At 39.2% G+C, this 27,733-nt stretch overlaps 1 protein-coding gene across 2 annotated transcripts in view; it reads left to right on the top strand.

Annotated features, from left to right (window-relative positions):
* Window positions 1–13,610, top strand: part of LOC118578702 (signal-regulatory protein beta-1-like) — a 52,036-nt gene extending 38,426 nt beyond the window's left edge. The window contains exons 4-6 of one of the 2 annotated variants that reach the window (XM_036179868.1): window positions 6,544–6,861; window positions 7,290–7,604; window positions 13,284–13,610. In XM_036179868.1, coding sequence (XP_036035761.1) covers window positions 6,544–6,861; window positions 7,290–7,604; window positions 13,284–13,396 — 746 coding nt within the window. In that variant the 3' untranslated portion in view covers window positions 13,397–13,610. Of the gene's footprint in view, window positions 1–6,543; window positions 6,862–7,289; window positions 7,623–13,283 lie in introns of both variants that reach the window. The other variant, XM_036179867.1, reaches the window with a different exon arrangement.
* The last annotated feature ends 14,123 nt before the right edge of the window (window positions 13,611–27,733 follow it).

Genomic DNA, 27,733 nt, shown 5'->3' with positions numbered 1-27,733 from the left:
GTTGCAGAAGTGGGGACAGTTGCTTTGTTGTGGTAAATGAAAGTGAGGGCACAGGAAATGGCCTCTGAGACACAGAGGGAAGTGGAGACAGAGTCTCTGTTTCAGCCTCAGTATCCTCAACTGTAGCCTGGTGATGACCACTGACCCTTTGGAGGTAAAGGCTAGGCCCTCTATGTACCACCTGGCACAGATCCAGGTGGCATCATGGTTTTAAAACCTTGGATAGCTTACTTAACTTGAACCTCAGTTTCTCCTTCTGTATAATGTATACATATTGCTGCCATGAGGACCAGCCTCTCGCAACTCACGGTTTGAAGAAGAGTCATGGAGTCAGTGGACTAATCACTCAATTTGAATTTTCTATCTGAGGGAGTAAAACTTTATTCTCTGGGGCCAGCAAGGGGCAAGAAACTTAACTCTGGGGCCAGCAAAAAAGGGAAATTACACACACACACACACACACACACACACACACACACACACTTTTAAGGTCTCTCTATCATCTTTTCCTTCTGTTCTTTATTTCTTTTCTTGCCTCTATCCAGACGTATCCTTTCTGTCTCTCTTAATGTCTTCCTTCTAACTAATTTTTCTCTTAAAGCTTATTTCTCCCAGGAAAATCTTTTAAGCAGTATAAAAATTATAATGTGGTTACATTCTATTTTTAAGGGAATGATTACAACGAATACAAATAAAATCCAACATGTTTTCCATATCCCTTACATGATGAAACATTTTATGTACTACAGATGAAAAACAAGTCCCCAAAGTCCACATACATTCATACCCAGGCAACTTGTTATAGATTAACAGTATGTAAGCAAGCAAAGTATATTTCTAAACCAGTTCTTTTGCTGACAGGCTGCATTTTATGGTTACAGAGAAAGAGACAGTCATTTCATTACTTATCTCAAAAGGTAATCTTATAAGAAATCTTAGAAGAATCACAAATCTAAACTTTGATTATATATGAAAAAGAATCAGTCATCTCTATTTTAAATCCCCAGGGTGCATACTTATCCATCAATTTTTTTTTAATATCAGGAATTTGAAGTCTGAAATAGGCACAAGGAATTAATCATCATCTTTGATTGTCAATCCATCCTTACAAGAAAGGCATGCTAGCTAGTAATAACTGGGCTGCTTTGATCTTGTTCCTTGACCTCGAGTCACTCATTCAACTATGTGCCATTCTGAATTTTAAATTTTTCCCCAGGTTTTTTCTCTCAAAGCTAGTAACAAAAACACCTTAACTTAACCTTAAGTCATAGCTAAAACTTTGTTTCATCTATGATGCACACTGAAACCCATGAACACAGCTCTCAACATTAAGATTAAAAGAACTTGAACTAATTTAGATAATGGTACACAATTTTCTTTCTTAATCATTAACCTAAGGCACAGTCTATACAGCTCCTCAAGAAAATAGCTGTGTGATATTTCCTTTTTCTTATTTTCTATCCTCTTCAGTCCCTGCTTTATTAGGGGTGGGGTGACAACATATTTTGCTTTTACCTATATTAGTTTTCTCACTAAGATAGCCACATAATCCCTTGCTATATTTATTAAAGACCCTCAATCATCAAAATCCTCTCCAAACTAACACTATAATTGTTTAAAATCATTGCTTCAGTTCAACAGTACAGATTGGGAGGAAATCATCTTTATAATTCTCATGTAAAAATGCCCAGTAGAACAGAATATTTCCATAAGATAATAAGACTAAATTAAAGGCAGTAGGGATTCCCATACTCATTCACGCCATGCCATTTACCAGAGAAAAACAGCAGCAGCAAACATGTAAAGTCACAGCAATAACTATAGATATTCTGGGGCTGAAGTCCTTGGGGACTTGCCTATCTGAGAATCACCCATCAGTGCCTTGCATGGTGGTTGACTGATCCCCTAAAGTCATTTGTCACCTGTGGCTCCTCTGACATGGACACAGGCATATACAACTGCACCCAATTTCCAGGGTGCTATGACAATCCAGAGAATTGCTAGGAGACTTAAATCAGAAAGCCATGTGAGAAACTTTATGCATTGTGGAGTCCTCAGTTTCCTTTTATGTGATAATGATAGTTATGGTACCTGGTCAATGTTGTGGACACATCCTAGATGTGGATATCAGGGATTATTACATGGCATTGGTAGTGCAGTGCTCTCCAGAACAGAAGACAGAGACTGTCCACATATGCATCCCAGCACTGCTACTTTTTGATGTGTGCCTTGGACAACCCTCCCCATAGGGGCCTCCCTCACATGGTACCCACTTTCTGCCAGCACAGTATATAGACTGGCTATACTGAAGGAGTAAAGTCATATAACATATTTAGAGAGACTGCTGACTTGTAGGACATATTTTAAATGTGAGCTGTGTTACTAATAGGCCATGTGAACTTGGACTCTTTACTCTCCCTTTCCAGGCCTTAATGAACTTAGGTTGGGATTGGAGGTTCTTCACCAGGCTGCTCTTTGAAATAACCTGGGAAACTGAGAGAAATCCCAGATCCAGTTTCCTTTTGTTGGTCTGATATGAATTTTGGTATCAGACGTATCTAATGACTCCAGAAGGTTCTAATAAACAACCTGGATTGAAAATCTATTTTGATACATTTTGTGAAGCAACAGGAAATATTTGATATTATTCCCTTGATAGAACTGTTTGGCCACCAAGCTGAGGAATGACAACAATGTATATTTCAGAACAGCAGGGCACAGCTTGATGAAAACAACTTGAAGACCAACTAATGTGCCAGGGACATTTCTCCAGGAGGAGACCCCAGGGTCCTTAAAATCCAGCCAAAGCAGAACCATGTTCAACTTCACTCTCGGGACATAACCTTCCTAGATTGCACAGGTCTGCATTATAACAGTTTCAGGGGACAGGCATTTCTTTTTCCCTCAGAAGTCTATCTAATGACACAGTGCTTCACTGAGCTCTGGCACTCTTCTTTATCATGGTCATCAGCTCTCTGCAATTAGCCCCTGTGGAAGAAGTCCTTACAGTCCTGATTGTACTGTAAAAGCCACTGGCCAACTTAATGAGAGGATCATTAAGAAAGAGAAGGATTTCAGGGTATAGAGCAGTAGTTCTCAATCTGTGGGTCAAGATCCCTCTGATGGTCGAACAACATGGGTCCACATACTAGATATTGTACATATCAGATATTTATATTACTGTTCCTAACAGTAGAAAAATTACAGTTATGAAGTAGCAACAAAAATAATTTTATGGTTGGGGGGGGTCACCATGACATGGGGAACTGTATTAAAGGGTTATAGCATTGAAAAGGTTGAGAACCACTAGTATAAAGCCTTCTGCTCCTTAAGTAGATATTTCATGGGAGGGGCAAGAACAATCTAGAGTCATGCCATCTTGTGCCTTTGTGGATTTTGCTGCAGCCAACAATGGCAAAGAATAAATATATGATCTCACATCTAGTAATAACTGCAGTAATAAGTAGAATTTGTAAGCACATGTTTAAGCATGGAATTCTACCTTCATATTAAAATTTCTATGGTGATGTTTCATAGTTTTTATGGAAGGGGACACCGATGTTCATTAGACAAAGACCAAGATTTAAATGCAGCCAGAGATGGTGTTGAAGAGCAAGCCAAGATTCCTATATCTTGATCCAAAGGCAACAGGAAGTGAAATGTGTGTCACACTGAGCAGTTTGAACATAGGAGTCCCCAAAGCCCAACCCCAAAGTGACACATTTCCTCCAACAAGGACATACCTATCCAACAAAGCTAAACCTCTTAATCATGCCACTCCCTATGAGATTATGGGGTCCAGTTACATCCAAAATAACACATTCCACTCTCTGGCCCCCATAAGCTTGTAATAATATCATAATGAAAAATTCATTTAGTCCAACTCCAAAAATCCCCATAGTCTATCAGAGTATCAACATGTTTTAAATTTCAAAGTTCAAAGTCTCTTCTGAAACTCATGCAATCTCTTAACTGCAATCCCTCATGTATTGAAAATTAAAATATTATATACTTCCAATATATAATGGCACAGGATATATATTACTATTTCAAAATGTAGGGAAGGGGGTTTAGTGAGGAAATACTGGACCAAAGCAAGACTGAAAAACTTCTGGGCAAATTCCAAATTCTGCATCTCCATGTCTGATGTCAAAATGTTCTTCAGATCTCCAACTCCTTTCAGCTTGGTTGACTGCAACATACTTCTATCTCTTGGGCTGGTTCTACTTTCTGTTAGCAGCTTTCCTCAGCAGGTATCCCATGACTCTGATATTTCCAATATCTTGAGGTTTCCAAGGCAATTCAATTTTCACCTTCACAGCTTCATGAAATGGCCTCTCTAGGCCTGTATTCAGGGACACCCATGACACATGCATAGCCTCAATAGCTTTCCTTAGTCACTTCTTGATTGTAAAGCCATAACTATGCAGCCAAACCTGCCAAGTTCTACGGCTTGCTGGGGATGGAGCCCACTGTTCAATTACATCTTCACCAGTTTTCTGTTTTCCTTCACTGCCTAACCTTGGATGTCCTGAAACTTGCTTTGTGGACCAGGCTGGCCTGAAACTCAGAGATGCACCAGCCTGCCTTTGGACCATTGCAATAATGGTGCATACCACCACACTTGAATCTAAGATTTTCTTTAATTCCTTTTCACATTTTGGAAGCATGGTTGGGTGGGATCTTGCCCTGAGGTCACCACTCCTTTTATTCCATTTCTTAATTTGTTTATCTCTTTGAACACAGGACTTAGCTCCATTCTACTTCCTTATGTTCCTTTTCTCCTCAAATTGTGAATTTTGTATTTTTCCTTGCTCAGCTTGCTCTTTTTCATTTTAAATCTTCATTAAAGTTAACACTAATAAGCAAATGATAGAGTCTATACTAGGCTGTTTGAGATTTCCTCTGCCAATGCAATTAATCCAACACTCTTTAAGTTAGCTGCAGGCAGACTTTTCAGACAAGGACAAACAGCAGCCACATTCTTCAGCAAAATATCAAAAGAACCATCCTAGGTAACATACTAAAATTCTTCTCCTCTGAAACTTCTTGAGCCAGGCCCCTAAAGTTCAGATTATCCATACTCCTGCTAGCATAGCCTGTTAAGCAGTACTTAAAGCATTCTGCTACTTTCCTATACCAAAGTAACAAAGTCCAAATACCTCCAGAAATATCTGGTCAGGCCTATTATAGCAATACCCCAGTCCCTTGTACCAAATTCTGTCTTAGTTAGGGTTGCTCTTGTTGTGAAAAGACACCATGACCATAGATACTCTAATAAAGGAAATTATTTAATTGGGGTAGCTTGCAGTTTCAGAGATTAAGAACAGTGTCACCATGGCACGATATGGCAGCATACAGGCAGACATGTTGCTGAGGAAGGAGCTGCGAGTCCTATATATTTATCCCAAAGCAACAGGAAGTGAAATTTGTCTCACACTAAGCATAACTAATGCAAATGAGACCTCAAAGCCCACTCTATAGTGACACACTTCCCCCAACAAAGCCATACCTCATAATATTGCTAATCTATGAGCTTATGGGGGTGAAATACTTTCAAACTACCACATCTCTCAAACTTGCAAGGACATCAGGTCTGCCAGTGTTTAGATAGTTTAAATTCAAATAAAAACTTGTTTTCATTCCTGGTGTGATGCACATATGAGGAGTCATATATGTAGAAATATAAATGTGTATGATGTTGCCAAATGCAGCCTGATACACATAATAATGTCAGCCAAGACATCTACTGGTCACACTGCCTTCCTAACACTCATCCAACCATACATGTGCTTTCAACCAGAGGGTCACTGTCTGCTCAACAGGCTCACACCTGTGTCTCTTATGAGTAACAGTCAGGAAATGAACCACCTTGAGCTTCTTCTGCAGAGGGTAAGCAGTGTTTTAAACCTCAAATTAAGTCCAACTGAAGCTCGTTTAGAGATGCAGCTAGTGAGCTCTCAATGTTAAATTCAGGCACAGATGAAACCTGCTAGCATGTAATTCAGGAAAGAAAACAAAAAACTGGGTGAAGCAGGAAGGGCTTCAGCTTTGTGGTACCTCTGGGACATCATTTATTTCCTGGGTTACTATAGATGTGAATCTACAAATATTTTCCCTAGATATGCCAGGTTTCCAGAGGAAGCCAGCAGGAGCAGATGATAGAAAATGTAAAATGTACTAGTAATTGTCTTCCTTTGCCAAGGCTGAGAATTCCACCTAGCTTTGTCCTTCCTCATTTTCTCCTGGGCATCTGTGCTAAACTGTGGAGACAAAAGAACAAGGGATACCACAGAAAGACCAGATCAAAACTCTGGAAAAACAAAAATAAAACAAAAAGCCTTGATGAGAATTAACAGTTAAAGACTATAGCTATGACCTTGCAGTAGAACATGTCCTTAGTGTATATGAAGCTCTGGTATTGTTACCTAGCACCACAATAAACAATGATGATGGTGATAGTATCTAGGAAGGTTCTTCACAATGTTATGTCATCATTGGTAACCATCACAATCAAAACCTTGTCTACATTCTTCTTTTTAGCTAAACCATCTCCTCCTGTGGTTTTGGGCCCTGCATCCAGAACTGTAGGTGAGCAGACAGTGAACTACACATGCAGGTCTCATGGCTTCTCCCCTCAGAACATCACAGTGAAGTGGTTCAAAAATAGAAATGAGCTCTCTCATGTCCAAACTACTGTGAACCCTGAAGAAGAAAGCAACACCTACAGTGTCTTCAGCACAACCCGGGTGGTAGTAGTTGCTAAGGATATCTGGTCTCAGATCATCTGTGAGATGGCCCATGTCACCTTGCAAGGAGGCCCTCTCCGTGGGACTGCCAACTTGTCTGACATCATCAGAGGTAAATGTCTTGAAATCCAAGCTCAAGTTCATTTCTGCTCAGAATGGTTTGGTCCATAGTTTCCAGCAAGCATTCATGCATACCATTTGGAGATGGGAATCAGAGACTATGATCAGCACATAAGAGAAATTGTATTTATTGTAACAGAAGAAATCACAGCTATACTGATTATGAGCCACCCATCAGTCCTGGCATTTTCATGTGTTTTACTGCTGTTGTTGATATCCCAGTGCACAGGGGAGTTGTGATTATTAATTTCACTTATGACACTCACTGCCTGTGCTCCTGTGTGTTAGGAGATGTGTTTAGTAGCTATACTCTGTCACAAAAACTTTTCCTGTCCCTCAAAGGCACTTGCAACACAGTTGGTCCTCCTCACTTCAGCCCTTCATCTGGAATCTGTTTCAGCTTCTGCTTGTCTTTTTCAGTTCCACCCACCCTGGAGATCAGCCAGCAGCCAGCAGTTGTATGGAATCAGATAAATGTCACCTGCCAAGTGAATAAGTTCTACCCTTCGAGACTTCAGCTGATGTGGTTTGAGAATGGAAAAGTATCCCGAATAGAAAAGCCTTCTACACTCACAGTCAACAAGGATGGAACCTACAGCTGGACCAGCTGGCTCTTGCTGAATGTATCTGCCCATGAGGAGGACATACTATTCACCTGCAAAGTGGAGCATGATGGATGGCCACCAGTCCTAAAAACCCACACTGTGGTGGCCAGTGCACAGCCGAGAGAGCAAGGTATTAGTGCCATGTCTGGTGAGTTCCCACCCCGACTTCTTGGCTGTTCGTAAATTTTGTGTCGTTTTTGAATGTCAGAGGTAGCATTTATGTTTATTATATTATAATCCTATTATCTACAAACTAAGTAGAATGTTAAAAGTTGGCTTTCTTTGCCAACTTCTAACAGGTCTCATATATTGCTCCATTGATGTGTTGACACTGACAAATATTAAATAGAGGAGACAGAAAGACAGCATCCTATCCTACCACACTCTTTTTACCTAACATTTATTATATCCTCATGTTAATCTTCTTCCTTTTCAGTATCTTCCCTGTCTCCATTCCATTTTACACTTTTCCATGGACATTTGGGTCCTCACTCAGTGTTCTATGTTACCTCCTGAGTGTAATTCTGACAGACCTCCTGAGGACCTGCAGTTTTACTGTGGATCAGGAACCAACTGACTGAGTGGTCATAACAGGGGTCTCATTTCCTCCATCTTTATTATAATGAACCAATATCCATGTATTCAGACACCAACTGATCATGATTGCATGCAAATTTCAGTTTGGCTGTGATCTTGGCCTTTCATCAATCACCTAATGAGTTATCAGTTTTACATACAAAGTATCTAGGGGTGGTGAAGCCATGGAGATGATGACTTCTTGCCCTGAGACCATGTGATCTGGTCTAATGTATTGAAGGGAAATCTAAGGCCCCTAGGAGCAAGGTCATCAACAGTGTATATGTTGTTTATGACAGTGTATATGAAATTTAGCTACTAGAGTTAAGTATTTCCCTTTGACTTGTTACTATATGAGTACTTAGATAGAGTTAAGTAGAGACCCATTTATATGAATATTTCTTATTGCCTTCTCATGAAATACCAGGAGTGGCCATCAACTTCCATGACATTAAAAAAACTCAGGTTCCTTGTCATACATCTTTTGTTGTGAGCTTCATCTATTAGATAAATAATTGGTCACCCAATTATCCATTACATCACTATTAAAACAGTAAAGTTTAGAAAACACCAGCTCCCTTAGAGTATGAATTATGTAGATGCTGCATAATTATATTCTCTGATGGATATATCATGTGTGTTCACACAGAACAAATGCAGTCCACAGTAGATGCTCAGGTATATAAGGATATTTTCATTCAAAATCAATAACATTTTCATATTCAATGAAGTAAACTAATTTTTTCACAATACTCTAAAGGGGAATGTATTTTCAGATTTTTCAAAATTGCTTTATAAATTTTTGTGTGCCACAAAATTAGGTTCTTCAAAAAGTATCATCTTCCAGTTTTCCCCCAAACAAATAAGTTTAGAACTTTTTGTCCATTTAATCTGGGTTTTTTAACTTCTGCTGTAGAATTTCTTTGATGATAGTATTGTCTGTTTTAAGTATAAATGTATGTGCATATGTAATTACATACTGATGTTCCCCTCAGTATTGATGTAGAAAACAATGAATTTCTAATATTTTTCTTTTCCAAAACAAACTTGGTCAGGGATCTTATCTATTTTTTCATTTTCTATTTCATTAGATTTCTACTGTTCTCTCTTCAATATTGTTATAAGAATTTGGGAAAATTCCTTTTGGGTTACCAGAGGATACAGTGGAAATTGGTTCTCCTCTTGGGATTCTTAGTGCTATTCATAAAAAGACTTTTAAGTGGATTCAAATGGAAGGAAGCTCAATGAGAATTTTATTAGTGTTTGAAAGTAAAAAGTACCTCTGGCTACCTAGCTCTGAATCTCATCAGATTCCCAGAGGTTGATAATGTAGGAGAGAAGGGAAAAACAAAAATAGAAACAAATGAGTTTAAGAAACATGCTGTTCAAGCCAACAAAAAGTTCAGATACATGGTGAACAAGTGATGAGTATGGGCCTTTTGAGAGACGTTAGTGCAGCCCATAGTACAAGAGAAATCAAGCTTTCGTACTGGCCAACCTCTGAAAGAAAGATAGGAAAAAAAGTAAAAGAAAAAGTTGTTCCATCCTAGCCAGGCCTCAGAAAGGTGATGAGATCTTTCTGTACTTCATGGTGGCTCAGCTAGCAAGAACTGTTCTGGGGGTAGAATTCTGAAACAAAAAAATATCTCATTAAAGGAACAATTATTCTGCCTCTTTATTTAGCATGACTTATGTTTAACTTGCCTTCCTAGAGTCCAAGTAAAGATCCTATTCTCTTGATGTGAAGTCTACTTAGACTTTTTTGCCACTATAAGGATATTATTTCTTTCATTATGTTTGTTCCTGGTTTACTTTGGTCTTGTTGGTTTCTTGAGGTGGGAGCCAATTCACTTCAATGCTTGATGGAAAAGAATTACCTTTCTATGAATAACTATTGTCTGCAAGTTTAATACAAACAATCACACCTCTACTACAAGCCCTGGGGCCAATTACTATTATGGTTGGGATCTTCAATGCCAGCCAGTTCAGTAATCACGTCAAAATTCTCCTATTTGAGTCAAGTTTCCAGTCAATTCTTCCAGGTCAGAATCACAGGAAGCATTCTATGGTGGATGTAGGAAGGTTGGCCTTTCTAGAACACTGTGAATATAAGCACAGGTATAAACAGCCTGTTTAACTGAGCAAGGCATGTGATCACAGTTCAGTGACAAGAAAAGACACAGCACCTCCTCAGAAAGCTGGAGCACAGATTGGCCATCGAGAATTTTTTTGACTGAAAAGGAGAGAGGAGGTAATAGCATTTGTATTCTCAACTCTGCAACATACATTTGGGGTTCTCCTTCTTCCTAAAGCCCCATGAAGACCATCTCTGCTCTTGGGATTTTTGTTTGTTCATATTTGTCTTTCTGTCTGTCAGTGTGTTTATGTCTGTCTGTTTGTTTGTGTTTTCAGGACATGTTATAGTTTCATTTCAGACTCAGGAAAGCAAAGGTTTGGTTTAGCTTGCAACTCCAGGATACACAAGGAAACTAAAAGCAGGAACTCAAACATCACACCCACAGGCAAGAGCAGAGAGAACCAAATATACCCCTACTACCCATTTGCTGTGTAATGACCACCTAGATCTCTTTATTTTTCTTACACTGTGTGGGATCCTGTATCTAATAAAACAGTATCACTGACATTCATGGTAGTACTTACCATCTCAATTAACAATCAAGGCAATGCTCCACAAACACATCAGAAGGTCAACCATATCTATACAATTCCTTTGCTGAAATGTTCTTCCTATCATTCTAGGTTGTAGACTTGGACATTTAAAACCACAATAGACAGTGTCTCAGGAAACCTGGCATACAAAAAACTCACACTTTTGACCCTCTTGTTTCCACCTTCCAAGTGAGTGATAGGATTATAGGCATGCACTACCAAACTGTTTTTTGGTGGTGGTCATGGTGTGCTAGGTATTGAACCTAGGAAACTAACCTATCATTACCTGTTAGGTGAACACTATACTCAAAGAACAACCCACCTGTTTCTATTCTTGAAAAGAAATTTTAATCATTGACTCATTTCAACATTGAGACTAACTCTTCCTGAAGAGCTGAAATATTTCAGGTGGCATCTGCACTGGGGTGGACATAGGCTATATCACGATGGATGCTACAAAGAACAACACCTATTCTCCTGGACCATCTATAAAATTTCTATCTTTAACCTGCATGTTTTCTAGCATGTGGTTTCATCAGGCTCTCTACCACTTCACTGGGATCCCTTCATCCCCCCAAACTGTGGAGTTTTCCAGAATGTCTTTACCTAAACAAGGCAGCATGTCAATTCATGTGCATGCCCTGTTCACAGCTATTCCTACACCTTAGAGAGACTGATCTGTCATTGTCAAAGTACACTGTCCCATGGATCTTCCTAAACTCTACCAAGGAGGATCTTCCAATCTTGTGACCCTTGCTAGGGCTCAGTTTCCCCCATCAGAGAAGGAATAATATTCCCAGATGGAAAGGATTTGGGAAATTATGCATTTAACTATTGACAGAAAACTACAACATTCTCCTCAAAGAGAATGTGGGTGACTTATCACCAACCCCACAGTTCCCCAGAGTTTTCTTGAGTGGGAGGAGCAGGAAATATTAGATAGAAGGATTTAGATTGTGGAGAAAAACAGATAGAAAATATAGGATAGCCTAGAGTGGGCCTGGAACCCATTCCAACAGGCCCTGACTGTCTCTGCCCCAGAGTATTTACAGAAATGCCAAGGGGTGGAGCAAAAAAATTTCCCCTAGCACCACCAAATGCAGACCATCTCAGACACCTGCATTTAGGCCTGTGGTCTAATCATCCTCTATATGCAGACCTTCTGGGTAAAGCCACTAGGAACCTGAAAATGGGTCCCCACAGAAAAAGAAATAATTCACTCTGGAACCAAATATTAGTGACCATAACCCAGGAACACATATTTGGGCCACCCAAAACCACTGTGTAATCAATCAATTTATTAGATTTTTATGCTAAGAGAACAAATAAAGTCATAAATCAAGACATGTTTGCAATGCATTGGTAGAAACATGGATGAAGTGGTTTACAACACAGTTCAGAAACCTGTTAGAGGCTTCAGATGCTGTCTGATTACATGCTTAGCATCTGGATAGGTTGAAACGAGAGATCTTCTATGTTAATACTCTTCAAAGGAAAATTACTATTCTACTTGTACATTCTTTGTGATTCACCTAATGGCCATGGCACTGTTAGGTCATGTACAGAGAAAGGCACTGTTATGGCTATAAATGGGGCTAAATATGGCCAACAACATTCCAAACTCTCCAATTCACTTAACTTCCAAAAGTGAATAATCATTACAAAAGGTTCAGTTTGAAAGTTCAGCTTCTTTGTAGGAACTTTTGTTCATCAAACCTAATTATCATCAGAGAGACTCTATCCTGTAACTGATGGAAGCAGATGCAGAGTTCCACAGCCCAGCAAGCCCTAGAAATCTTGCCGAAGAAAGGGAGAAGGGATTGTATAAGCCAGGGGGTCATGATGAAGGAAACTGTAGAGATAGCTGACCTGAACTCCTGGGAGCTCATGGACTCTGGACCAACAGTTAGGGAGCCTCCATGGGACTGACTTAGGCCCTCTGTATGTGTGTGACAGTTGTGTAGCTTGGTCTCGTTGTAAGGCTCCTAACAGAGAGATCAGGACCTGTCCCTGGTGCTTAGCTGGCTTTGGGGAACCTGTTCCTCATGCTGGATTACCTTGCCCAGCCTTGACAACAAGAGGGGAGCATGATCCTGACTCAATATTAAGTGCCATGCTTTGTTGAAGTCCATGGGAGGACTGCCCCTTTCTGAATGGAGACAGAGGAGGTGTGGAAGGGGAGGGGGAAGATGGGAGGGGATGTAACCTGGAGGAGAGGAGAGAAAGGAAACTACAGTTAGTATGTAAAATAAATGAAAAAAGTTACTGAAATAAATTTAAAAAAAATGTGCTATGTGGCATTGAGTACAAAGTCTTACCCAGTCTCTCTAGAAGGGCAACTTGGTGACCTGTGGCAGGGCCAATGGGGAACTTGAAATCTCTTTACCTTATCTTCTGTATTATATATACCATATGTTTCAGTATTGAAGCTGGAATAGGGCACAGATATAAACTCCTCAGAGCTTTGATGGGCTTGGGAATCCACAAATGGGACAGGCAAAGATCCCTGATGATAAACTCCTTGTATGCTCTCTAATGGTTCCTGTTATCACTTGATTTTCAGAACTGAAGACATCAGATACTGCTGAAATCCTTGTAGCTCTGCTCCTTGGACCCAAACTGCTACTGGTAATTGGTGCCTTTGCCATCTACATGCACAAGAAGCAGAAGGCCTGACTCTAAGTTAGGAAGGATGGAGGGTGTATTAATTACTTTTCTGTTGATGTGGTGAAATACTGTGACTAAAAAACTTTTAAAAGGAAGGGTTTATTTGTCCATACTGTTCCAGAGGCATATAAGTCCATCAAACCTGAGAGATGTGGAAGCCAGATGAGCTGAGTACCCCCATCCTCAGTGGAAAGAATGAAACAGAGAATAAACGGAAGGTGAAACAAGACTCTTTAATCTCAAAGATGACTTCCTTTCTCTAGGTGTCTCATACTTTCTCTAGGTGTACCATGTACACCTCCCCGAACAGTACCACCAACTGTGAAACAAGTATTCAAATATCCTACAATATAGAGATAATTTCTTTTTTAAAATTTTATTATCTTATTTTTATTTTATATTTTTACCTTTTGGCTAGCACTTTTTTCTCTTTCATTTTACATACCAACCAAGTTTTACATACCAAGTTCCCCCTTCCTCCCCTCCTCCTACTAACCTCACCTTCCCCCAACCTTGCTCCCCATCTACTTCTCAGAGAGCGTAATGAGAGTCAATGAAGTATTACATATCAAAGTGACACAAGACCAAACCCTTCTCCCCTGTATCCAGACTAAGCAATGTATCCCTCCATAGGGAATGGTCTCCAAAAAGCCAGTTCATGCACTAGGGATTGATCCTGGTCCCATTGCCAGTGGCCTCACAAATTGCCAAAGCCACACAACTGTCACTCACATTCAGAGGGCCTAATTAGGTCCCATGCAGGTTTCTCAGCTGCCTGTTCAGAGTTAGTGAACTCCAACTAACTCAGGTCAGCTGTCTCTGTCTGTTTCCCCAACATGATCTTGACCCCTTTTGCTCATCTAATCCCTCCTTCCTCTCTTTGACTGGACTCTGGGAGCTCTGCCCAGGGCTTAGCTGTGGATCTCTGTGTCTGTTTACATCAGTTACTAGATGAAGGTTCTATGATGACAATTAGGGTAGTCATAAATCTGATTAGAGGGGAACGCCAGTTCAGGCACTCTCCACACTATTGCTTGGAGTCTTGGCTTTGGTCTTCCTTGTGGATTCCTGAGAATTTCCCTAGCACCAGGTTTCTACCTAACACCATCATGGCTCCCTCTAACAAGATATCTCTTTCCTTGATCTTCTTATCTGTCCCCCACCCTATCCTGTTCCCACATGTTCTCCTCCCACCTCCCCTTACCTCCCTCCCATATGCTCCCAATTTACACACGAGCTCTTATCTAATTCCCTTTGTTACTAGGGATACATGCATGTCTCTCTTAGGGTCCTTCTTCTTTCCTAGCTTATCTAAAGTCATGAATTATAGCCTGGTTATCATTTCCTTCATGCCTAATATCCACTTATGAGTGAGTACATACCATGATTGTCTTTCTGGGTCTGGGTTACCTCACTCAGGTTGGTTTTTTTTTTTTCTTTTTTAGTTCTATCCATTTGCCTGCAAATTTTATGATGTCATTGTTTTTTTTTTTTTGTTTTGTTTTGTTTTTTACTGCTGAGTAGTTCTCCATTGTGTATATGTACCACATTTTCCTTATCCATTCTTCAGGTGAGGATCATCTAGGTTGCTTCCAGGTTCTGGCTATTATGAATAATGTTCCTATGAACATAGTTGACAAATGTCCTTGTGGTATGAATGTACATTCTTTAGGTATATGCCCAAGAGTGGTAGTGTTGGATCATGAGGTAGATTGCGCCCCCCAAATTTTCTGAAAAACTACTATAACTGATTTCCAGAGTGGCTGTACAAGTTTGCACTCTCACCAGCAATGAAGGAGTGTTCCCCTTACTACACATACTTTGCAGCATAGGCTGTCATCAATGTTTTTGATCTTAGTCTAACAGGTGTAAGACAGTGTCTCAGAGTTGTTTTGATTTGCATTTCCCTGATGGCTAAGGATACTGAGTGATTCTTTAAGTGCCTTTCAGCCATTTTAGATTCTTCTGTTTAGAACTCTCTGTTTAGATCTGTTCACCATTTTTTAATGGTTTTTTTTTTTTTTGATATTTTGATGTCTAGTTTCTTGAATTCTTTATATATTTTGGAGATTGGCCCTCTGTCACATGTAGGGTTGGCGAAGATCTTTCCCCATTCTGTGAGCTACCATTTTTGTCTTATTTACTTTGTCCTTTGCCTTACAAAAGCTTCTCAGATTCAGGTTTGATTTATTAAGTGTTGCTCTCAGTGTCTGTGCTACTGGTGTTATATTTAGGAAGTGATCTCCTGTGCCAATACATTTGAGGCTACTTTCCACTTTTTCTTCTATCAGGTTCACTGTCACTGGATTTATGTTAATGTCTTTGATCCACTTGAACTTTAATTTTGTGCATGGTAATAGATATGGATCTGTTTGTAGTCTTCTATATGTTGATATCCACTTATGCCAGCACCATTTGTTGAAGTTGCTTTCTTTTTTTCCGTTGCAGAGTTTTTTTGGTTTTTTTTTTTTGTTTTGTTTTGTTTTGTTTTGTCAAGAATCAAGTGCCCATAGGTGTATGGGTTAATGTCAGGGTCTTCTATTTGATTCTATTGATAAATGTGTCAGTTGTTCTGCCAATACCAAGCTGTTTTTATTACTATAGCTCTATAGCAGAGCTTGAGGTCAAGAATGGTGATGCCTCTAGAGGTTCCTTTATTGTACAGGATTGTTTTTGCTATCCTGGCCTTTTTTCCATATGAAGTTGAGTATTATTCTTTCCATGTCTGTGAAGAATTGTGTGAGGATTTTGATAAGGAATTGCATTGAATCTGTAGATTGCTTATGGTAAGATTGCCATTTTTTACTTTGTTGATCCTACCTGTCTGTGAGCATGGGAGATCTTTCCATTTTCTGATATCTTCTTTAATTTCTTTCTTCAGAGACTTAAAGTTCTTGTCATACAGGTCTTTCACTTGCTTAGTTAGAGTTATCTCCAAGGTATTTTATGTTATTTGTGGGTATTGTAGAGGGTGATGATTCCCTGAAAAAAATAATTTTTCAGCCCTTTTATCATTTGTATATAGGAATACTATTGATTTTTTTAAGTTAATCTTTCATCCTGCCACATTGCTAAAGGTGTTTATCAGCTATAGGAGTTCCCTGGTAGATTTTTTTTTTTTTTGGTTCATTTATGTATATTATCATATCATCTGCAAATAGTGAATGTTTAACTTTTTAAAATTACTTTTTTTGGTTTTTCTATTATATGTGTGTATTTTTAAATTTTATTTATTTATTATGTATGCAGTGTTCTGTCTGCAGGCTAGAAGAGGGCACCGGTCTCATTACAGGTGGTTGTGAGCCACCAAGTGGTTGCTGGGACTTGAACTCAGGACCTCTGGGAGAGCAGTCAGTGCTCTTAACCTCTGAGCCATTTCTCCAGACCAAATGTTTGACTTTTTCCTTTCCAATTCCTATCCCCTTCATCTCCTTTTCTTGTCTTATAACTCTAGTTAGAACTTCAAGTACTATATTGAATAGGTATGGGGAGAGTGGACATCATTGTCTTGTCCCTGATTTTAGTGGAATTACTTTGAGTTTCTCTCCATTTAATTTGATGTCAGCTGTCAGCTTGTTGTATATTGCCTTTATTATATTTAGGTATGTTCTTTGTATCCCTGATCTTTCCTTAACATTTATCATGAAGGGGTGTTGGATTTTTCTCAAAGGCTTTTTCAGAATCTAAAGAAATGATCATGTGTTTTCTTTTTCTTTCAGTGTTTTTTATATGATGGATTATATTGACAGATTTTCAAATGTTGAACCATTACTGCATCTCTGGGATGAAGCCTATTTGATCATGTTGGAAGATTTTTCCAATGTGTTCTTGAATTCAGTTTGCCAGTATTTTATTGAGTATTTTTGTATCAATGTTCATTAGGGTGAACATTCTGTAATTCTCTTTGTTCTATCTTTGTGTGGTTTGAGAATCTGGGTGACTTATAGCCTCATAAAAAGAGTTTTGCAATGTTCCTTCTGATTCTATTCTGTGGACAATTTAAGAGTATTGGAATTAGCTCTTCTTTGAAATTCTAGTAGACTTCTTCATTGAAACTATCTGGCCCTGGAGGTTTTTTTAGTTGGGAGACTTTTTATGGTTGCTTCTATTTCTTTAGCGGTTATAGATCTATTTAAATTGTTTATCTAGTCTAGATTTAATTTTGGTATGTGGTATGTAAAAGAAAATTGTCAATTTCTTTTAGATTTTTGAATTTTGTGAAGTATAGTTTTCAAAGTATGACCTGATGATTCTCTGGATTTTCTCATTGTTTGTTGTTCTGTCTCCCTTCTCATTTTTGATTTTGTTAATTTGGATGTTCTCTCTCTGTCTTTTGGACAGTTTCCATAAGTGTTTGTCTATCTTGTTGATTTTCTCAAAGAATCAACTCTTCATTTCATTGATTCTTTGCATTGTTCTCTTTGTTTCTATTTTGTTCATTTCAACCTGGAGTTTGATTATGTACTGCCCTGTCCTCCTCTTGGGTGAGTTTGCTTCTTTTTGTTTTAGAGCTTTTATGTGTGCTGTTAAGGTGTTAGTGTGAGATTTCTATAATTTCTTTATATGGGCATTTAGTGCTATGAACTTCCCTCTTAACACTGCTTTCATAATGTCCCTTAAGTTTGGCTATGTTGTATATTCATTTTTATTGAATTCTAGGAAGTCTTCAATTTCTTTCTTTATTTCTTCCTTGACTCAGTGGTAATTCAGTAGAGAGTTGTTTGATTTCCATGAATTTGTAGGCTTTCTGTAGTTTATATTGTTATTGAATTCTAACTTTAACCCATGGTAGTCTGATAAGATACAGGGGATTACTCCAGTTTACTTTGTGTCTGTTGAGGTTTGCTTTGTGACTGAGTATGTGGTCAGTTTTAGAGAAGATTCCATGAGGACATGAGAAGGTATATTCTTTTGTGTTTGGGTGAAATATTTTGTAGGTATCCTTTAAGTCCTTTTGAGTCATATCATCTATTAGTTCCTGTATTTCTCTCTTAATTTTCTGTATGGTACAGTTAGGGTGTTGAACTCTCCCAGGGACAAATGGTTCCAGCACAGAATTCTACTAGAATTTCAAAGAAGAATTAATACTAATACTCCTCAAATATTTCCACATAAGAGATAATTTCTTATTCCAAGCACCAGGGGGATATCAGTCTATGGACTAGCATTGAAGGGGCAGGATCAGTAGGTGGGCCAAAGCATTTGTCAAACATATTTAGATCAGTGGTGATGACATGGTGCTGAGGATCCTCAGAAATCCCTTAGAACCCTTTGAAACATCCCAACCTTTCAGAAAAGTGTATGTGTCCTGGAGGAAGCTTTCAGTCAAGAATCAACTAAGGTGCCCTAAGGGGCCTAAAGAATGTGAAGAACACGGTCCTCATGGTAGGATGTGAAGTATTGAACTCACTGCTCCTCTTGTAAGTGGAAGGCAAGGGTTCCATGGGAAAGAGCTATCTACTTTATGGACTAATTTTTAGAAGTTTCAGACAATCTGTAATAAGGCTGTTTCTTCTTTGGCCTCCCTGTGATACTGAAGAATGGACTCAGAAAGACTGCATGACTCAGGGACCTGGCTTAGATGACACTTTCATGGCATTGTCATCTCGTTCACTTATTATAGGAGGAGAGCCATACCTGTGGCACTAAGATACAATCTGTAAGTGATGAAAAGAGTTGAATGAGAGGTAATTTCTACATCTCTTCTCTTCATCTTCTGCAATAGAGGAACTTGAATATCTGACTTTACCCTCTCAGAGGGGTCAACCTACCAAAAGATGGTGAGAAGTTTTTAGAATGCTATTCTGAATGCCTCCCTTACAAGGACAACTCCAACTCAGAATTCCCAGTTGTTCCTCTGCATATACATCAATAGCTCATAGCTGTGATGCTGTGGCTATTCAGTTCTATTATTGGAGTTCTTAATCTCATTAATAAAATAATTTAAAAATGGACTCAAGTGAAAGTTCAAAGATAATCTATTAAAGTTATGAGGGAAAATTCCAAGTTCAGGCACATATACAACTCAGCAACCTGGCAGAGCAGGAGAATCCAAGATTAAAAGGAAAAGCATACTCATGCTGTTCAAGAAGGAATGGAGGTCAGACATATGCTGGGAAAACTGCCACATGATGAAAAGGGGGCATTTAGAAAAAAAGTAAGGAAGCCCAAAGTATCAGCAAAGGTATACTTATATTCACCCAGCATCCAAATTCAAAAGAATACAACAGAAAAAAAAGGAAAAGTTGTTCCTGTCTGATCTAGTCATAGTGAGGTAGGTTGAACCAATTGAATGTCAACGTAACATGTAGGAACTGTACTAGGTATGGAGAATTCTGGAAAGGAAATGAGTGTTATGTGAATTAATGGAAATGTTTCTGGAAATAAAGAATATTATAGTTCCTTCACTGTTGCTGTGATACAATAACCTGAGGAATCAATTTTAAGGATGAAAGGGTTTACTGTGGCTAAACTTCTGCACATTCTGTTGGGGATGTCAAGGTTTAGTAGCTTGAAGAATTTGATCACATCACTTCTACAGTCAGAAAAGAAAAAGTGCTAAATGTTCCTGTTCATCTTCCTGCTTTTATCAGTCTAGAATCCAAGGGAATGCAACCAATTAATTTTAGGTTGGGTCTTTCTACCTCAATTAACCTAATCAAATGATCCATCATGGGCATGCCCAAACACTAACCTAATCTGAAGAATTTCTCACAGGTATACCCAAAGGATTATCTCCTAAGTGATTCTAGATCAAGCCAAGTTGATAATCAGTATTAGTCATTAACAAACTTAGCGCCAACAAATTCTGAAAAAAGGGATGTGATTGGTCACTATTAGTATTGAACATTTTCAAGTGACACGTTGCTCTGTGGACTATGTGCTTTATGTTATTCCTCAAGATAGAGCTACTGTGCTACAGTGGCCAGAACACAGGAACTCATACAATAAACATTAAGTGATTCTGTAAATAAGTGAATAAGTAATCATTGATTATATTGGGTTGTCTTAAATTCTACACTTCAATATAAAACATTTCTTCACATCTTTTGTAATCTCCAGCCAGTGCAATAGATGGTCTTCTATCTTGTAAAATGTCTACATTTCCCAGCAATTAAGAGTTTCAGTCACTATAATAAAATACTTCGGATAATGAACATAAAATGAAGAAAGGTTAAATTTTGGCCTCAGGCTTTGGATAGTTCTGTTCATGGTCAAATGGGCCTTCCTACTTTTGAACCCATGGTCCCATGGTAAAGCAGCATTTAACAGGAAGGTAATGGAGCAGAGGCAGCTACTCAGCCCATGATACCAGTGAACAAATAGAAAGTAAGAAAGAAGGTCTACAGTCTCTTTCAGGCATGCTGGGAATAACTTATTACCATATACTTGACCTTATCTCTTAAAGCTCTCATGACCTCCTGATTGTGTCAAAGAGATCCATGCCAGTCCATGAAGGTGAGTTCTAAGAGCACGATAAGATGCAAACTGCAGCACTAAGGAAGTGGTTTTAAAAAGAAGACACTTACTGATTTCAGTCAATCAAAGGAGGCAAAAGAAGCAACAGTAGGAATTCTTAGCACCCAATGAAACTAGCTCAGCAACAAAATAAATAAATCAACAAGATAAAATATCAAAACTATGTAAAAGTCAATGTCTTGGAGTCCATACTGATACACATGAGTCATTAAGTAAGTTAGTAAACAAGGGGAAACAAATATTTATTGCAGAAGTGTAGTCAGAAGTTTTTCTGTGTCCTAGCCTGCCAGTAGGTTGGGACAAATCTCTGCCAATCCCGGTCCCCAAGTAAACATACAGAGGCTAATATTAATTAAAACTGCTCAGCCATTAGCTCAGGCTTACTACTGACTATCTCTTACATTTAAACTCAGCCAATTTCTGTTAATCTATATGTCAATACATGTTCTGTGGCTTTACCTGTATGCTGTTACATGCTGCTCCCTGGATGGCAGGCTGGCATCTCCTGACTCAGACTTCCTCTTAACAGAATTCTTCTTATCTGCTTATCCTGCCTATGCTTCCTGTCTGGCTACTGGCCAATCAGAGTTTTATTAAACCAGTGTACAAAAGCATTATCCCACAGCATTTCCCCTTTTCTGTTTAATTAAAAAGGAAGGTTATAACTTTAACATAGTAAAATTACATATAAAAAACAGTAATCAAGCAAGAATTACAGTTACAGTATTTAGTCTATTTGTATTTTGTAAAATTAAAGAAAATATTTTATCTATCCTGTATTTGTGAGTCTAAGGTTTCTTATCTAATTTATCTTTGATCATAACCAAGGAAAATCATAATTGTAATTATCTAGTAAAAAATGTCCAACTACACATAAGCATACCAGAAAATCCATGCGCACACTCCTTCCTTATGTAGGAGGATCCCAACTCCCTACTCTTAAGTGCTGGCATCTCACTGTGATGTGAGAATGCAGCATGGAAGGAAGAACAAGATGACTGTTTAGGTGTTATATCACTCTATCATAGTGAAAACTGACAAGGGGGATGAGTGTCTGTGCTCATCAAAAGCCCCAGATACCTGACAGCAGCCTCTTCACATGCCCCACTCATACCCTGCTGCATCAGTGACCACTGGGGAGGAGCTACTGCACCTGGAGGAGGAGCTACTGAGTATGTGGGCTCCTGGCTGGACAACCCTACTCTCTAGGTCCTAACCTCCAGGGACACATTCCATGCCTCATCCCCATCCACCAAAGTCCAGAGACCCAGCAGCAGCCTCCCCACACCCCCAGCAATATCCCATATCAGTGACCACCAGGGCACCACCTGCACCTGGAGAAGGAGGTAAGTAAGTGTCTGGACTCCTAGCTGGACAGCCCTGCTCAGTAGGCCCTAGCCCCCAGGAGTACATCATGTGCCTCTACCACACCCACCAAAGCCAGAGAGACCCAGCAGCAGCCTTCCCTGTCCCCCAACCATCTCATGCCACATCAGCTACCACAGAAACCCTCTGTACCTATAGAAAGAGGTGAATGTCTTGGCTCCTGGCTAGACATCCCTGCTTACTAGGCTAGCCCCTAGGGCCGCATCTCATACCTCTCCCCACCACCAAAGCCCCAGAGACCCAGCAGCAGTCTCCCCATACACCTAAAAATCCTCTGCTGTATCATTGATCACTGGAAACACAAGGCCCACCTGCACTTGGAGGAAGAGAGACCACCTGATCCACAGGCACTACCTGTACCAATTAGAGGATGAGGATCCACTGAGATACAAGCCCCACCTGCACCTTTTGGAGGAAGAGATGGGTAGATGACAGTGTAAGACTACATTCAACAACATAAGGGCAATATGGCCACCAGAAACTAGTGGTTCTACAACAGCAAAACCTGTACATGCAAATGAGGAAGTAGAAGAAAACAACCTTAAAAATAACTTTATGAAGCTGATAGAGGCCCTTAAAGAGGAAATGAAAAATTCCCTTATAGAAGAGGAGGAAAAGACAAAAAAAAAAGGAAGAAATCAATAAATATCTTAAAGAAATCTAAGAAAAAAACAATCAGACAGTGAAGAAAATACTTCAAGACTTGAAAACTGAAATAGAGGCAATAAATAAAATGTAAGCTGAGGGAACTCTGGAAATGGAAAATCTAGATAAACAATCAGGAACTGCAGATGCAACTATAACCAACAGAATACAAGAGATGGAAGAAAGAATCTCAGGTGTTGTCAGAATGGCTAAAATAAAAAACACAGAAGACAACTTATGTTGGAGAGGATGTAGAGCAAGGGGAACACTCTTCCACTGCTGGTGGGAATGCAAGCTTGTACAGTCACTTTGGAAATCAATATGGCGCTTCCTTAGAAAATTGGGAATCCATCTCCCCCAAGACCCAGCTATCCCACTCTTGGGCATATACCCAAGGAATGCTCAATCATACCACAAGAACATTTGCTCAGCTATGTTCATATCAGCATTGTTTGTAATAGCCAGAACCTGGAAACAACCTAGATGCCCTTCAACTGAAGAATGGATAAAGAAAATATAGTACATATACACAATGGAGTACTACTCAGCAGAGAAAAACAATGACATCATGAGGTTTGCAGGCAAATGGATGAATCTAGAAAAAATCATCCTGAGTGAGGTAACCCAGACTCAGAAAGACAAACATGGTATGTACTCACTCATAAGAGGATACTAGATGTAAAACTGTAGTGGATAGCCATCCCAGCATTGGCCTGGAAGTTCCAACCCCCATTGAGGCTTTGGTAATGGTCACGCCCACAAAGCAGGGCGGAGGAGGAAGCGGAAGACCCAAGATAGGAGGAGTGCGCTCGCTTGGTTCAGGGTCGCTGGACACAGGAGGTAGACTGAGCAGAGTTCTCCAGAGAACACTGCCAGACTGTGCCATACCTTTGCTAGACCCTACAACCTATCCCTTCATTTGTAAGTTACCCCACAAAATAAACCTCCCTTTTAACTACAAGGAGTGGCCTTAATAATTTCACCAATATAAAACAAAGATGACTAGACTGCTACACAACTCCAGGGAGGCTACCTAAAAAGCAGGACCCTAAAAAAGACACAGGTATCGCCCAATGACAGAGAAATGGATGAGATCTACATGAGCAAACTGGACTTGAGGGGAGAGGGGTAATAGAGGGCAAGGGCCAGGGAAAGAGAGCTTAGGGGAGCAGGGGGTTCTAGCTGGCTCAGGAACAGAGTGGGAGAACAAAGAAAGAGATACCATGATAAATGAAGACACCATGGGAATAGGAAGAAGCAGAGTGCTAGAGAGTTATCTAGGAATCCACAAAGATGACTCCACTATAGACTACTGGCAATGGTCAAGAGGGCGCCTGAGCTGACCTAGTCTGGTGATCAGATGGCCGAACACCCTAACTGCCATGATGGAACCCTCATCCAGTGACTGATGGAAGCCAATGAAGAGATCCACAGCCAGGCCCTAGGCAGAGCTCCAGGAGTCCAATCGACAAGAAAGAGGAAGTATTCTATGAGCAAGAGATATTGAGACCATGATTGAAAAAAATACAGAGACAATTAGCCAAACTAGGAAACACATGAACTGTGGACGAATAGCTGAGGAGACTCATGGTACTGGACTAGGCCCTCTGGATAAATGAGACAGTTGTTTAGCTTGAACTGTTTAGGGGGCCCCCAGGCAGTGGGACTGGGACCTGTCCTTAGTGTATGAGTCGGCATTTTGGAATCTAGTGCCTATGCTGAGATACTTTGCTTAGCCTTGGTGCAGGAAGGAGGGGCTTGGACCTGCCTCTACTGAATGTACCAGGCTCTGCTGACTCCCCAGGGGAGACCTTGCCTTAGAGAAGGTGGGAATGGGGAGTGGGTTGGGGGGCAAGGCTGGGGGATGGGAGGAGTGAGGACAGGGAAATTTGTCCTTGATGTGTAAAATGAATAGAAAAATTTCTAATTAAAAAAAAGAATCTCAGGTGTTGAAGATATAATAGAGGAAATATATCTATTAGTCAAAGAAGATGTTAAATCCAACAAATTTGTAATATAAGACATCCAGATAATCTGGAAAACCATGAATAGACCAAACCTAAGAATAGTAGCAATAGAAGTAAGAGAATTTCAGCTCAAAGGAACAAAAAATATATTGAACAAAATCATGGAAGAAAAATTTCCCAAACTAAAGAAGGACATGCCTATGAAAGCACAAGAAGCTTACAATACATCAAGCAGACCAAAATGAGTCCCCTTGCAATATATTAGTCAAAACACTAAACATACAGAATAAAGGAATAATATTAAGAGCAGCAAAGGAAAAAGGTCAAGTAACATATAAAGGCAGTCCTATCAGAATTACACTCAACTTCTCAATGGAAACTCTGAAAGCCAGAAGGACTTGGACAGCCACAATGCAGACACTAAGATACCATGGATGCCAGCCTGCTACTATACCCAGAAAAGCTTTCAATCACCATAGATGGAGAAAACAAGATATTCTGTGACAAAACCAGATTTAAACAATACCAATCCACAAATCCAGCCCTACAGAAAGTACTAGAAGGAAAACTCCAGCCCAAAGAAGTTAGCTGCACCTACAAAATCACAGTGAATAGAAAACCACACATCAGCAAATCCTAAAGAAGGGAAACACAAAAACATTACCACCACCACCACCACCACCAAAACCAAAAATAAAAGGAATTAATAAACACTGGTCATTAATATCTGTTAATATCAATGGACTTAATTTGCCTCCAAAAGACAGAGGCTAATGAGTACAAACAGAATGGGTACAAAAACAGGACCCATCCTTCTGTTGCTTATATGAAACACACCTCAACCTCAAAAACAGACATTACATCAGAGTAAAGGCTTGGGAAAATATTTTTTAATCAAATGGTCCTAAGAAACAGGCTGGTGCAGCTATCCTAATATCAAACAAAATAAATTGAAAGTAAATCAAAAGAGTTGGAAGAGGACATTTCATATTCATCATAGAAATATCCCTGAAGATGAAGTTTCAATTCTGAACATTTATGCCCCAAATACAAGAGCTCCCACCTTTGTAAGAGAAACATTACTAAAGCTTAAATCACAAATAAAACCCACACACTAATAGTGGGGGACTTCAATGCCCCACTCTTGCCACAGTATAGGTCTGCTAGACAGAAACTAAACAGAGAAACAAGGGGACTAGCAGATGTTATGACTCAAATGGACTTAAAAGACATCTACAGGACATTTCACTGAAACACAAAAGCATATATCTTCTTCTCAGCACCTCATGGAACCTTCTCTGAAACTGATCACATACTCCATGACAAAGCAAACCTGAACAAATAAAAAAAAAAAAGGAATAACCCCCTGTATTTTATTTTATCATCATGGCTTAAAGTCAGAATTCAACAACAATACAAATGGCAGAAAGCTTACAAACTCATTGAAATTAAAGAATGTCAAACTGAATCACCACTGAGTCAAAGAAAAAAGAAAGAAAGAAAGACTTCCTAGAATTCAATGAAAATGAATGCTCAATATACTCAAACTTATGGGACACTATGAAAGAAGTACTAAGAGGAAAGTTCATAGCACTAAATGCCTACATAAAGAAATTGTAGAAATCTCACACTAGCACCTTAACAACACACATGAAAGCTCTAAAACAAAAAGAAGCAAACTCACTCAGAAGGAGGAAAGGGCAATACATAGCCAAACTGCAGGCAGAAATGAACAAAATAGAAACAAAGAGAACAATGCAAAGAATCAATGAAACAAAGAGATGGTTCTTTGAGAAAATCAACAAGATAGATAAACACTTATGGAAACTGTCCAAAAGACAGAGAGAGAACATCCAAATTAACAAAAGCAGAAATGAGAAGGGAGACAAAACAACAAACAATGAGGAAATCCAGAGAATCATCAGGTCATACTTTGAAAACCTGTACTCCACAAAATTCAAAAATCTAAAAGAAATTGACAATTTTCTTTTACATACCACATACCAAAATTAAATCTAGGCCAGATAAACAATTTAAATACACCTAGAACCCTTAAGGAAATAGAAACAGTCATAAAAAGTCTCCCAAACAAAAAAAAGCCTAGGGTCAGATAGTTTCAGTGAAGAAGTCTACCAGAATTTCAAAGAAGAGCTAATACAAATACTCCTCAAATTTTCCACAATACAAACAGAAGGAACATTGCCAAACTCTTTTTATGAGGCTACGAGTCCCCCAGATACCCAAACCACAGAAAGATGCAACAAAGAATTACAGACCAATATCCCTAATGAACATTGATGCAAAAATACTCAATAAAATACTGGCAAACTGAATCCAAGAACACATTGGAAAAATCTTCCAACATGATCAAGTAGACTTTATCCCAGAGATGCAAGGATAGTTCAACATATGAAAATCTGTCAACTTAATCCATCATATAAAAAAAAAAAAAAACTGGAAGGAAAAACCACATGATCATCTCATTAGATGTTGAAAACACCTTTGAGAAAAATCCAACACCCCTTCATGATAAAGATAGGAGACACAAGGGACATACCTACACATAAAAAAGACACTATATAGCAAGATGACAGCCAATATGAGACTAAATGGAGAGAAACACAAAGTGATTCCACTAAAATCAAGAACAAGACAAAGCTGTCTACTCTCCCCATATCTATTCAATATAGTACTGGAAGTTCTAGCTAGAGCAGGAAGACAAAAAAAGGAGATCAAGGAAATAAAAATTAGAAAGGAAGAAGTCAAACTTTCACTATTTGCAGATAATATGATAATATACATAAGTGATCTTCAAAATTCTACCAGGGAACTCCTACAGCTGATAAACACCTTCAGGAAGGTAGCAGGA

This window comes from Onychomys torridus, chromosome 2, assembly GCF_903995425.1.
Source record: "Onychomys torridus chromosome 2, mOncTor1.1, whole genome shotgun sequence".
NCBI classification, from domain to species: Eukaryota; Metazoa; Chordata; class Mammalia; order Rodentia; family Cricetidae; genus Onychomys; species Onychomys torridus.
Note: the sequence above shows the minus strand (reverse complement) of the source record. Positions and strands in the feature narration are given on the sequence as shown.